Below are 14,714 nucleotides of genomic sequence, written 5' to 3'. Positions count from 1 at the left end.
GTACTTACTGTAGATTCTCATTTAAAAAAAAAAAAAATTCATATCGTTTGAGGCTCAGCTCAGGTATTTTAAGTTTTTCATGTTCCTTATCCGATTACTCGATTATTCGATCTAACTAGTCTATCGATTAATTGACTACTAAAATATTTGATAGCTGCAGCCCTACTTGTATGATTTATTAACCATTCCAAAAGGTTACTTCTACTATAATCAAAGTACAATATTGAAAAAGTCTGTTTTCTGGCCCATTTCAATTATTTCCTTTAAGAGAAATTCATTTGAATATCTAACAAAATGTACGTCAAATAGGCTCCTGCAATGTATTGGATCACTCGCTGTAGGCCGTTATAAAGGGAAGATTTCGCGCCATCAAGATGCCCTCCAACATCATTCACCTCCCCAAATCGTGGTCTCCTCACCACTTGACTATAATCAATATCAGCCTTCTCTCCAGGGGGATGAGAGGAATGACTCAGAGGTTTGGGGAATTGCACATGACCACAATGAAGCTTTATAGTTCATCCGCTCCTGAAGGCGCGACAGCACCTATCCCACCTCAGTCGATCAAACCTGTCAGCTCGGCCTCACTTTAATTTGACCCGGTTTCCTTTCCTTCCTTTAAACCTTCCGTTTTTTAATCCCTGTGACTTGTTTCCAGTGCCAACCAAGAGGGAGTAGCTCCCATGAAGCAATGCTGCAAGGGCTTCTGCATCGACATCCTCAAGAGATTGGCTAAGATAGTCGGCTTCACCTATGACCTTTACCTAGTGACCAACGGAAAGCACGGGAAGAAAATTGACGGCATTTGGAACGGCATGATTGGAGAGGCGAGTGTGCGCCGCTGTGGTGGTGTTTTGCGTATTTGTGCCTGCTGGCTTGTTTACTCGCGCTGAATTTTCTGTCAATAAGCCGTATGGCAACATTCGTCAGCCCCCTGGGTGACCATTAAACACGAGAATACACTGACAGAGATAGAGAGAGAATGCGGGAAAGCAGACAGTTACACTAATTAGATGGACAGGCATGATGGTAAACACACGCTCCCGCTAACACATTCCATTGCATTTATCTAACGAAACACTCGCATTGACAGTGTCACAGACCCTCTGGCTAGTTTAATTTGTCCTTGGTATTTGATTTTTCTGCAATGCAAGTTACAAATAGTGTTGAATTCGCATGACTTTGGCACAGGCAGTGTAGGTTTGCACTGTGAAGGTGTGAATGTGAGAGTGAGTGGTTGTCTGTCTGACTGAAAGCCAACCACTTCATGGTTTAGTCTGCCTTTTGCGCAGTCAGCTGGGAGAGGCTCCAGCTTCCCTGTGACCTTAAACCCCACAAGCGGGTTTAGAAAATAGATATAAAGGCATTAAAACACAGAACAATAGAAAACACAAACAACAAACAAACACACACTAACACGTTTCCTATATTTTCATACTATAGGTCTTGCTTTTTCCCCTAGTTATGCCTAGCCTGTAACCTCTACTCAGGTGCAACTTAACTTAATGTTAAAATATAGTAGCCTATTTTTATTCTAGCCATTATTTCTAACCATACTAACTGCAAAAAAGCCTTTGAATGAGAATAAAAGGAGGCTGGAGTTGGTGTCCACCATACTTGTTTTTGACAACCCTTCAGAGGCAGTTTAAACTACACCAAATAGCTACAGAAATCTGGACAGTCTAAAATAATCAAAAGAAGTAACCAATAACCAAGAAGTAGTAAGTAAACAAGAAAGAAGTAAACCGTAACCATAGCTGACAAACGAAATTTTGTCCCTGAAACAGTAACCATAGCTGAAAGGTAAACGCAAAATATGAGAAGCCAATACTTTTAAGCTATGCTAACAGGACCGAGGATGAGTAGAGTGTTTTTCCAAAACCGTGAGTAAAATACTTTATGCATACTATGAAAGTTAATCAAATATGACCAGGCATTCTTGAGCTGAAGTGCTGAAACGTTGTAGCTTTCCAAGGTAAAGAAAGCTCACATTAGCACTCGCACTGCTTAATATGTGGCTAGGTGCAACGCAGCTGTGCGTGAACATGGTTTCAATGCCATTTTCGGACTTATTTGATTCTTTTGAACTGCTTTTTTGTTGTTGAAGTAATCTTAGTGTGTTAATCTACTTTACGCAGAAAAATGGCAGACAACATACATATTCCCTCTGTAATTTGGTCAAACATCTTCATATAAATCGCAGATGTGTTATCAACGGTGGCCCTGAAGTGCAAAACTCGTACAACACCCTAATGTGATTTATAGCTTTTTATATATGATTATTCTTCATCGGAAATTATTTTTTCAATAAGTGTGATTCATATTCCAGTGTGAATTATAGGCTGTATTGGGACCATGGGAAGAAGTGCTTAGAAAATGGATTCCGTTCCACTCAAGTGGATCTACATGAACTCTGCTTTGTAATATAAATACATTCTACTCACGGGTTCCAGTCAAATGTGATCTGACCAGAAGCACCCCAAATCCCATTATTATTCACAACAAAAGGCGTGTGTGTGGCTTACCTGTAGTTAATGTCGTTAAAAATCCACGTCGATGCAATGTTCATCATTTTTAGCAAGATCCTTCGACGCAGCCTGGAGAAAAAGCCATTGTCTGACGCAGGCTCTCTAAGTATCCCACAGTTTCCGTCTAAATTCCTGCACTTTTTCGCCCTTGGACAGATGAGAGATGCATATAACATCGTTTCGATGCCTTTTGACCGAATTTGGAATGCGGTTTCCTTATTTTTTTGTTCATATTCCTCGTGTCGGAGCTGGACGCGGTCGACGCCATGTTGTGTGTTTTAGAAACCATGGCAAAAATCCTCGTCTCCTATTGGTGCACGTGACTTAAAACCACTTCACGCAACGCAAATCCTACTCCGCTGTATTAATATAACTGCGCCACAGTTAAAAAAAGGATGACACAAAAACGGTAATTATTAAAAAATGACTGGAAACCGTGAGTAGAAGTTTTTGGGGGGTATTAATTAGCAAAGTATATATATCATAAAGCAGAGTTCATGTAGATCCATTTGAGTGGAATGAACCAACACAATTTCGCTCAGCCCATACAGCCTATTATAGTCCAGAAAATACAGAAACTCCGTAATCATTCATGACCAGCCCTCGATGTTAAAAAACAAGATTTGGTGTCTATTGCTTTCAATGGTACTGAAAGACTTTTTTTTTTCAAAATGACCAAAAACGCTACATGACATGAAACAAAAACAATTAAGATGTATATATTTCCCTAAAGTGCCGAGCTATTTCTCTACTCAGGGGAAGGAACAAACTCTCCGACCTCTAGTTGTCACGCATCTAAGAACATTTCCACTGTGCTCATCTTCCTTGCTATCATTTATGACTTGAACCTCGGCCAGGGCTGTCTATCAAATCTATTTTCACACGCAAAGGGCCAAGCAAATGTTGTCTCAGACTGGCGTGTGCCTTTTGATCAGATGCTCCAAAGCCTGCCATTCTTTGATCAGGTAATCCAGGCTCGGCAAAGTTGAGGGGAGGGCACTCTGCGTTCCGCTTCGCTTCATTTTTCTGCTGATTTGCTCTGAAGAGTGGATGTGCCATGTCTAATGTAGATTAACATTTCACTTGTACAATCAGCCGACTTTTCAGTTTTTTTCCTAAACGGTGGCAGGAAGGAGACCGACTCAGGCTCATTTTGTATGCTAAAGAGATGCACAAGAGACATGTTCTGCATTTGTACCATATTGTGCAATGAATGTGTGCATATTATACAGGTCTACAAACGGTCAGAGAATCACAATTACATGTCTCCTGTGTCACTGCTTCTTGTCTCTTTTAGGTCGTATACAAGCGGGCAGACATGGCCATCGGTTCTCTGACTATCAATGAGGAGAGGTCTGAGGTCGTGGATTTCTCTGTCCCTTTTGTAGAAACGGGGATCAGTGTCATGGTCTCCCGTAGCAACGGAACTGTATCACCATCTGCTTTTCTAGGTAAGACAAAAGGATTGTATGTGATTATAGAAACAGATTTTGCGAATACAGATGTGAGTTAGTAAAAAAATCAGTTCATGACATGAACTGCTAATAGCCAATCACAAGAATATTTCCATCATATAATACAAGCGTGTTTTTACTCGTGTCATTTGTTTCCCGATAAAGAGCCCTACAGCCCAGCAGTGTGGGTGATGATGTTCGTCATGTGCCTGACCGTAGTGGCTGTGACCGTCTTCATCTTCGAGTTCTTCAGTCCCGTGGGCTACAATCGCAGTCTACAAACTGGCAAGAGTGAGTGATGAGTGCACCCTGTCTGTTTTTCCACACCTGATAGATGAGTTTGAATGCAGTCCATCACTGTTGCTACACAGATCAAATGGACAAATAGTGAACACACAATTCGGATGGGGTTTATAAAAATGAAAGGCCATTGGAAAACAGCAAAATACTGGAGAAACCAGGCCCGGATCTAGGTTTACCCACCAGAGTAGGCACTAAGAAATCTTGAGGGGGCACCCCCAATGCAGGCTTTTTTTTTTTACCCTCTGCATTTCTCCGGGCTTGGGAGCGGCGCAAGTAGGACACTGGCTTATGTCCCGTTGAGATTGCATTTTTTTTTTTTCTTTTTTTTTTCCATTCATATATCTACTTATTCTCGCAGTCAGCGTGGTGTCACGGTGATATCATCTCGTGTCAAGTTCAAAAATAGACCCTTAGGTAGACATTTGTAAAATTACCCAAAAATAAGGAGAGAAGACACTCAGTTTTCTTGGCCAAGGAGAGCAAGGAGGGACTAGACAGAGAAATGCTAGATTACGCTGTACAGTCACCAAAATTGATCTAAAAAAAAAAAAAAACCTTGCTCTTTCTTTTATTAGGGGTTTGTCCTAACACAGAAGGGTGCCGCCCTAAAGGGAGGGGGAAAGCAAGCTGGAGACACCCATGTGATTTTGGTTGGCTATGTGTAAGTATGTAGGTGGAACGAACTAAATACACGTGTGTAAGCAAGAGCACTTAGGTAAAGTGGTCAGAATGACCCAGACACTTCAGTTATGCAACGCTGCGGCCATGGAAGATGTCCTCGAATGGAAGATTGTCGAAAGTCTAGACGAAAGTCCAGGCGTAAGATGCTGAAGATGTCCTAGAAGGTCTAGTTCCGCAATGTTGCGGCCATGAAGCAAGGCAGTTGTCACCCCGACCCTTTTTAACATTTTGTAACACTTAAACATTATACTCAGCCTAGTATAGCAAGCAATAATCATTTACTGGTTATATCAAATAAGAACAAATATGGCAGTATGTATTATGTATGTATTAGGTATATATGAGCACAAGCAAATATTCAATCAATTAAGCAAATATTCAATCAACCCTCGATAATTAACTCAACATCTCGCATAGCAACGTGTCGCCATTTTGAGATGGCATGCACAGGTAAACATCCGTAGACAAACGTCTGAAATTCATATATATCAGCTGTGTTTTGCGTCTTTTTTTCATAAAAATGTCTTAAACATGACCTATTATTATCACGAATCACTGCCGACAGACGCGAGGAGGCGATACAACTTAAAATTAGTGTGTATTGGCCAGCAAAGCTGCCCGTACAAAGTCGCAGCTGATAGCTGGATAAACAATCCAAAGGAATTGCCTGCAGTGGAATTCGGAAACATCTACAACTACCTCATAAAGTCACCCAGTAAGTTGACCTTTATCAATTACCTTTAACCAATTCCCACCAGGCCAATAATATACATATTGACCGATCAGAGCAGTTCATGGCAAAACTAACGCTTTGCGAGTTGTCGGGTATGGTAATAATAACTAGGGTTGTTCCGATCATGTTTTCTTGCTTCCGATCCCGATCGTTTTAGTTTGAATATCTGCCGATCCCGATATTTCCCGATCCGATTGCTTTTTCTTTTGCTCCCGATTCAATTCCAACCATTCCCGATAATATTTCCCGATCATATACATTTTGGCAATGCATTAAGAAAAAAACGAATAAAACTCGGACGAATATATACATTCAACATACAGTACATAAGTACTGTATTTGTTTATTATGACAATAAATCCTCAAGATGGCGTTTACATTATTAACATTCTTTGTGTGAGAAGGATCCACGGATAGAAAGACTTGTGACTTTGTACATCGTGACTAAATATTGCCATCTAGTGTATGCCCAAATGCATGATGGGAAGTGGAACCATGACTGTGCGTAGTGCTACCAATTGATATATCTTCTCTGCGTTGGGAAATAACATAAGGTGTTAAGAAAAAGATTAATTGCTACCTTGCTTCCCCACAATGCTTCCCATGATATTTCTAATCGTAGGGAGAGGGATTGTAAGGCTTTACCCAATTAAAAAAATGCTCCAAAGGCTGCCAAAATTCACTCTACTTATTTTACGCTGCCTTTTATCTCTCTCTATATATATGTAAAACGGCGCCATTACAGCTTGAGCGCGACAATGCGTGAGTGGGTCGTGCAGTGCATGCATAATTTGCGTTAAATATTTTAACGATACATTTTTTAAAAAATTACCGCCGTTATCGGGATAAATTTGATAACCCTACCTTAAGCCTAAACTAAAGAATCTGGATGAGTGTAACATATTATGCCTGTAACCTTAAATACAATTAGAAAACGATTTAATTTAAAAATATATATATATATTAAAAAAAAAAAAAAAGGCATGGCCGATATTTTTTTGCCGATTCCGATACCTTGAAAATGATGTGATCGGACGTGTATTCCCCATCTCTAATAATAACCACTGCCTAGTCTATTAAATCCTAGCAGATAATTGGCGCAAAAAAAAAAAAATCGATTAAAGTTTACTCACCAGTAATAAAATGTCGGCTTCAAACGTAAATGTGCCTGGACTTAGGTTCCCACTGGCGAGAATGGTCCACGGAACCGTCTTCTTTTACTGTTCCTCAATTGATTGCTTTCAGCCATTTGCTTGTCCTTTTCTTCTCACGAGGAAGAATGAAGAACTTCAAATGCGACTCCGAACTCTTCTTTGTGTTACAACCCGCAACACGGCAACTATTAGTCATTTCGACGGGAAAAAAGACCGCAAATAAGACAAAAGTTCAACGCGTTTGTACTACAATGCATGACAGAGCAATTGCTTGTGACTCGTGTTTTGCCCCCATTTCAATGTGGCGACGCTTTGTTGTGGCTGGTGACGTCATTAATGCCCGGATGTCCGACTGCGAGAATGTGTCTGGAGAAGAGAAAGGAAGCGGGCGGATAACAAACGAGGTTGGAAAAACAGCTTGTTTTGGTGATTTCTTGTTGGGCGTGGTTGCGGCCAACAGTAACCGTTAACCCTGCAATAAAAAAAGTAGGTGAGACCAACTCTCCGTGCGTTCTCTATATCCAGTGCGACGCTACAATAAATATTCCCGACATTTTGATTGGGTGGGCACGACTAACGTCTGGGTGCATACATCCGGCCCCGGGACAAACATTAGAGAAATTCTGATACAGTTCTTAACTCTTGAGAATTGACATCATTGTGTGAATTGGAACAGCACCACAGGCTGAAAAAACTAACTGGAACAAAATAAGTAATGACAATGTCAATGGCCAAGTGAGACAGTCTTGCAGCTGAAAATGCCCACTGTGTAATAAATCGCTGATTCGCTACCAGTCACTGTTGTGAATATATATAGTATTGCCGTATTGATATCAGTCTTCGTTATTTTTGGTTCAAAATTGTCCCACATCACACCCCTCTCTATCTTTCTGGATTCGGTACTGTGGACACGTTTGGTGGAGGTTCATTTAGCATTGCACCAAATATTGTCCATTAAAACTGATATGGATGGCAAGCAGAAGCTTAAACTTTCACAACATGTACATCAAAAACTTTTTTTCCAAAAAAAAAAAAAATGTTGCTTTTTCCTGTCTGTTGGTTGGTATTCATATTTGAGCTGAAGTGAGCCACATAAATGTACTACTTGGTCAGGTGACAACTTTCACCAAACAATCGAAACTATAAGAGCAATCACAGTAAAATTTGTTTTGTTGTTGTATGATGATGGCACCTCCAGGCATCCGACCAGTTGGGCACCAATTAAAATAACTGCTGCCCTGTACCAATAAACCTTCATGACTTTAAGAGATTAAGAGTACAGGAGTTCCTCGGTTTATGACAGACTTCTCTTCCTACGGCAGGAATGTCATCAATAATATTGGGGCAAAGTCAGAATTAATGTTTTTAAAATCAGAACAAAAAAAAAATAGTCTGTGTTTTTATTTGAAAGGCTGTAACTCAAGGGCGTAGGTTTGGTCTCAACATTGGTAGGGACGTTATAACTGCGTAACCTGCATGTACACTTTTTCCTGGGGCAGGACATTAATAAAACCAAGCAGATTAGTTGAGTGGGGGTCAGGGCTACATTTCCCACAAATATGCTGATGTGTTTCCTATGTAAAAATGAAAAAAGTTAAAATGATTCTTTTCATTGGAGAAAGTCATTTTTCCAAATAGGGGAATTCCCCCTTGCTTCATATAAAGGAAATTTACAGTGGTTCTTTTTTGGGGGCGCGGGGGTTGTGTGTGTGTGTGTGGGGGGGGGGGGGATACTACTTAACCTATACATGGAACGACCGTATTTGCTCGAATATAAGACTGTGTTTTTTGTATTGAAATAAGATTGGAAAAGAGGGGGTCGTCTTATATTCGCGGGTAGACATTATACCCATTCACGATGCTAGATGGCGCCAGATATCATTGAACCGATGTTCTGTCATGACAGATCTCAGCTTCTCTTAAAGGGATCCTCTATTTTTAAGACAAGTAATTCCTGAAAGATAAATGTTAGTATGAGTTATAATAATTTGATATTAAAACCCCTCTTAATGTTTTTGTTTTAATAAAGTTTGTAAAATTATTTTAAGTGATAGGTCGCCATTCTTGTTACGTCGCATTGCGTGACGTCACTGGTCCCGTTGCCGAAATTCCAGCGTGTCACTTGTTAGCTTTCCCAACATATCGTTTCCTATTTGAAGCAGATCTGAAAAGTGAAGAGCAGGACAGCACTGTCGGTCGTTCACAAGACGAGCTTCAGGGAAAAATGCGTGCAGCAAATACCTGATAAGACAAAAGTTGGGCAAAACTGGTGATGCGAGAGTGTATGCTGTTTGGAACTCCGGTTGGGAGCGAGAGTGTATGCTGTTTGGAACTCCGGTTTTATTAGCAGATATTCAAGGTAAGCATATTGCGTTTTCAAACTTATCCCAATACAATTATGTAGACTGTTAGCATCCAGAGCTGCCGTGTGCTTTACACACGGTACAGGCCAAAGAGCACACCTTGTGTAATCCATGTCTTGTACATTGTAACGCGTGGTAGCTAGGATACATTTATAAAAGTACCAAAAAGGGGAGAAGCTTCCATTATGCACATTTATTCACAAAAAATAATATTTCCACCTTGACCACTCTTCACTCGGGAGCTCAGCAGTAAGTAAACACGCGTTCCCTGACGAACTCCAACATTGTTGTGAGGTCCACGTCAGAGTCACTGTCGTCACTGTAGCGTGCCATAGTGCTTTAATTATTTATTATGATTTGGGGAAAACTCCCACGAAGAATAGTCAACATAAAAGATAGCAATAGTAATCCAAATCTGCGTTTTTTTTACTCACTCAAAGATCCAGGAATTAGACCGATACCATGGCAATATCGCAGCCGCGATTAGGCCGTCGATTCCACAAAATAGACTGATCCGAAAAGCCGCTGTGGGACCGACGAATCAAAAAAATGGACAGATCCGAAACCAACATTGCAGACGCGGTGGGACCGTCGGATCCAGAAAATAGACGGATGCCTTACTTGACTGAGGATCCAGGAAAAATGTTCGGGCGCCAGTTGTAACGCGTGGTGGGTAGGGTACGTGCATACAGGGACCAAAAAGGAGGAGAAGCTTCCATTGATGCACATTTATTCACTAAAAATAATAATTCCACCTTGACCACTCACTTCACTCCCCTTGTTTCCATTTGACTGGAAATTGCATCCAAAAACAACACATCGTGGCATTTTACTTTGCGAGTTTAGGCAGCAATAAGCAATTGTTTAACACGCTACGCATTTTGAAAGATACCAATTACGTCATCACTGCGAGCCCGCAAACCATGGCGCCAAGTAACGGTCAAAATATGTACAACACGTACAAAACAGATTTTTTTTGCGGCCCACTAGGTGGCGCTCGGGGCCCAAGTTTGGGCCGTGGCCCTATGGTTAAGAATCACTGATCTAAATGACCTATATAACTGAGGTCATTATATTAATGCTGCAACGGTTAATCAATTAACTCGAGTATTCGATTAGAAAAAAAGATTCGGATTAGGGTTAGGGGTTAGGGTTAGGTTAAATTTTGCTGCTTCGAGTATTCGTTTAAAGTGGGGTTGTAATGGTTTATTTTGAAAGTGTTTGCATAGAGTTTTATTGATTTGGGTGGCTACAGTGCCTACTAGTCTGCCTCATTTCACATGGCTGAATCCAGCTGCTCCATGTTAAGACCAACATAAGCTAAGTTTTTGTTTGCGCTTAAGTTTTTTTAAATGTTCGTAATTTAGTTTATAGGTACAGTATATTTAGCCATTTTCTGTGGGAATATGTGTCTGAACCAGCTTGTTAAGAGCAAAAAAAAAAAAAAAAAAAGTTAGCGTTTTATAGCACTTATGCTAGCAGACTTTTGCTGTGTAAGTTAGCCAATTGTTCTTTTCTTGTACATAGATCTTTATTTTTTTATACCGTTTGAGACTCAGCTCAGGTATGTAGATTTTTAATGTTCCTTATCGGATTACTCGATTATTCGAACTAACTAGTTCATCGATTAATCGATTGCTAAAATAATCGACAGCAGCAGCCCTACATTATTTAATGCAAATAAGATTGCTTTAAAGTTTGTAGGAACAATTTGATTATCCTGAAAAGTTGGTAGTGTTTTGTCCCTACCGTCCTTATGCAAACCTACGCCCTTGCTATTACTAATAGATGCAATTTTAATTTATTCCACGATACAAATTCAACTTGTAAATTAAGGCACTACCAATTGATTTGTTTCCTATATTTCTGAATGTTTCATTTCTATCTTTGTATTACATGGTTGTATGTCTCCTTGTGCCCTGCGATTGGCTGGCAAACAGTTCAGGGTGTACCCTGCCTACTGCCCGTAGTTAGCTGGGATAGGCTCCAGCACCTCCGTGACCCTCGTGAGGAAAAGCGGCATGGAAAATGAATGAATGAATATTTGGTTCTGCACTACTTGGTACTCTATTTCCTGAAAGGCTTAGAGGTTCGTATCAACCGACAAGTTGAGAGTCGTGACAGTGTCACGAGACTCCCCCGAATACGCCAATAGCGAATAAATACAGCTGTTAAGAGTTTTGGAGGAAGTCTTGAGAAGATAACTTTTGAAAAAGGCACCTGCCTGTTTAAAAATTTACTACCCTCAGAGGTTCCATGTGCCACTAAAGTTTATTTTTTCCCAGTTTCTCAGCAAGGCGTGCTTCTTGATGCTACCACACAGAGGGTGGTTACTATCCCAGTGCACAGAAAATATGAGCGGTGTCATTTTGGAGATGTTCTTGATGCGTCAGAACGTCCCTGGGTGATTGCTGGGAACCGCAATTGACTTTAACGTAATATGCTGCCCCCTACTGAGTGGGAGTTTAAAACATAAATCACCTGATTGTTGAAATCAGCCACAAGCGGCGCCTTTGACTGTCGAGTGCACTGAAGAGGGAGTTGTTGAACTGCATCTGAGTATGTCTAACATGAAAGAGGCTATCTATTATTCAGCAGTGTAGTTTGTATTCCTGTGATATTTAATGTCTCTGATGCAAGGGCCAGTTTCCACTCTGCTGCTGCTTGATTGCTACACTTTGCATAGATTTAACTGAGTCATCTTCCAGCACGTCCATCATGCTGCTCTCCTTACTTCCTCCTTTACTACTGAATGTCATATCAAGGCAGTGTATTGCTTGAATAACGATTTGTACCATGAGGTTACATGATTTGTAATATCATGTAGCTGCTATCCCCTAGCCTGTGACTTATGAGCTATGATGTCAATTTGCCGGCTAGATATTTTTGTATGGTTTATTCCAGAGTTGCACGACATTTTATGTCCCACCCTTTGAATTTTAAAGAGGAACAACACCTTTGTCATGTCCATCCCAATGGAAAGAATCCTTTTCAATAATTGGAAAACCCTCCAAACAATTTCACTTTTTCTGATGTGTAATAGTTGAGAAAAAATAGGCAATACAGGCTATAATAAATTTAGCCAAAAAAAGCCAATATTTCATAAAGTGGCCACCAGACATTGGGGCAGGCATTTTATCAATGCCAGTATTATTTTAGCTAGGGATGTCCCGATCCAGGTTTTTGCACTTCCGATCCGATACCGATATTGTTTTGCACTTCCGATCCGATACCGATACTGGCCGATACCGGCCTATCTGAGCATGTATTAAAGTTTAAAGTTATTTAGCCTCCTTACTTAGTTGTCAGACTCATGTTGAAAAGGGTTTTAGTACTCTTGATAACAACTAGCCAGCTGAATTAGGTGAGTTTGAATAACACACAATGGTTGGTAACAAGAAACTGACCTGTTTATTCAGTGACAAACACAAAACATTATAAATGACAAACAGAAATGGCATAGTCAGTCAGTAAAACGTGCAAATAATATTATAAACTGTCAGTGGAAAATCCCACAAACCCCCCAAGCTATTAGATGCTTTTAATGTTTCGTGCATTAGTTACAAAAATTGTATAAAAAGCCTATCAGGTTTAAATAAACGACTATTTCAGTATCAAGTTTACATTTTAAAACAGTAAATAAAATACTCCAGTCCCCATTAGGCTCGAGCGTATGACGTGGCACTCGCGAGGTTTCCGCCGCTATCGCCATTATGGGAGCGAGAAACATAAACAATGAGGCATTTCAACACAGGTCGCTCTTTAAAAATGGTTGGAAATTATTGTGCGGTAAAGAATTGCAACAACCGATCGAATAGAAAGGAGAATGTACAGCTTGACGGAACACCATTGAGTTTCTTCCGGATCCCTACATGGAGAAAAGGCGAGGGAAAGGTCATATCTGAACTTACCAAACATCGAAGAATGGCATGGGTGGCCTCGATCAGAAGGAAGGGCATAAGTTTGATTCTCCAGTTACACACTGAGTTTGCTCTATGCACTTCCACTCCGGTAAATTAATTTCGTTTGTTTACGCAAATTTCAGTAACTTTACGCCCTAAGTCGGCCTGTTGTTAGCTATAGCTACAGCTAAACAACTAGCATGCATACATGTGTGCATTGTCTTCATAAGACATAATTCCTGTCGTTGCTAAATGAAAAAGCTGTAATATTTTGACGTGAGAGAGTGGCAAAGAATTTGTACACAGGCTACATTTTCTGCAACAAAAAATTTGTACATCCGTGGTCACAGACTAATGTAAACACACATTGCCTACCTTTGCTAGAAAGATGGTGTGCCGTTTGCTATGGTCATAATGTGCAGATGCTGCACCCATCCGCAGCAAAACTGTTCGTAGCTTTGTAGCGATTTGTAGTTTCGGAATTGCTGATGAGTGTAGTAACATACACCAAACACTAAATACAGCACGATGTCCATTTCGCGTAGTGGTGGAAGCTTGTCGACATCTTTATTCTATTTGTGTTCGGCTTGCTCGTGAGGGTCAACATTGTTCACATCCTTAAAATTGCTCACATATCTGTCCTTCGCCGTGGTAACAAGTTTGTCTCTGTATCGAACTGGCAAGTTTTCCCTACATTTTTCCATCTTTGGAACTCGTAGTTGAATTGTATTTGCCGTTAAGTTTAAATGTCCCGTGATGCAGACGTGCTTCCGCAATGGCTGCGATGTCGCAAATCTCGCACAATCCTGTGCTGCTGTGACGTAAACGCTCGAGCCTAATTCTGTATCAGCAGCTTTGAACTACATTCAATGAATTAAATTTTGCGAATCATCTGTTTAAGTTGTTAAAATTGTTCCGGTTATTCCATAATTTCCCCTCTGTCTACTATTGACATGTGAACGTTTTAAAACTGTTTTGAAGATAGATTCAAGTCAAGATTTTGCCTATTTAGGAGTATACTGCTCCCCTTGTGTGTGTAAGCGGACACAAGTTCGCAGCAAGCCAAACTCCATTCAAAAATGAACGCGGGAGTCAGGAAGTAGCATCCAAGCTCCAGGTGCTTTTATTTAGCTGCACTGTCACATCCAAAAATGAACCCAGGTGAAACTAAAAGAAATAGAATGTACAGAACGAAAATGATTGACAGGTTTGACTATCCATATGCTATATATGTCATATATATATATACGAAGCCAATTCCCATAAAATGCCTCTCAATATTCTAATATGCAAATGAAGCATGCAGCAGGTGCCAAAGTTTACAAAGTGGTCAAAATGCTCCAAATATGGCACATAAATCGCTAAATACTATATATAAAAAAATGTTGTACTTAGGATAGCGTGAGCACAATAAACAATGCTGCCCAGCTCTCGTCAAACGGTGGACTGACGAAACGACTAAAAACATGGCCGCCGCGCTACTTCCTTCCTGTCGGACGGCTGTCAAAATAAAAGCAGGAACGAAAAATGCACATCGCGAAATGAAGGGCAGAACAAGGAGTATTTTAGATAAAAAGTTAATTAGGTTCGCTTGGA

General features: G+C 40.4%; 1 protein-coding gene across 2 annotated transcripts in view; it reads left to right on the top strand.

Moving 5' to 3' along the window:
* Positions 1-14,714, top strand: part of LOC130914457 (glutamate receptor ionotropic, NMDA 2D) — a 176,455-nt gene that overhangs the window by 118,834 nt on the left and 42,907 nt on the right. For both annotated transcript variants that reach the window (XM_057833666.1, XM_057833668.1), the window contains 3 exons: positions 659-827; positions 3,826-3,979; positions 4,148-4,273. In XM_057833666.1, coding sequence (XP_057689649.1) covers positions 659-827; positions 3,826-3,979; positions 4,148-4,273 — 449 coding nt within the window. The remainder of the gene's footprint in view (positions 1-658; positions 828-3,825; positions 3,980-4,147; positions 4,274-14,714) is intronic.

Source organism: Corythoichthys intestinalis, chromosome 4 (assembly GCF_030265065.1).
Source record: "Corythoichthys intestinalis isolate RoL2023-P3 chromosome 4, ASM3026506v1, whole genome shotgun sequence".
Taxonomy (NCBI): domain Eukaryota; kingdom Metazoa; phylum Chordata; class Actinopteri; order Syngnathiformes; family Syngnathidae; genus Corythoichthys; species Corythoichthys intestinalis.
This window is presented reverse-complemented; position numbering and strand designations above follow the sequence as displayed.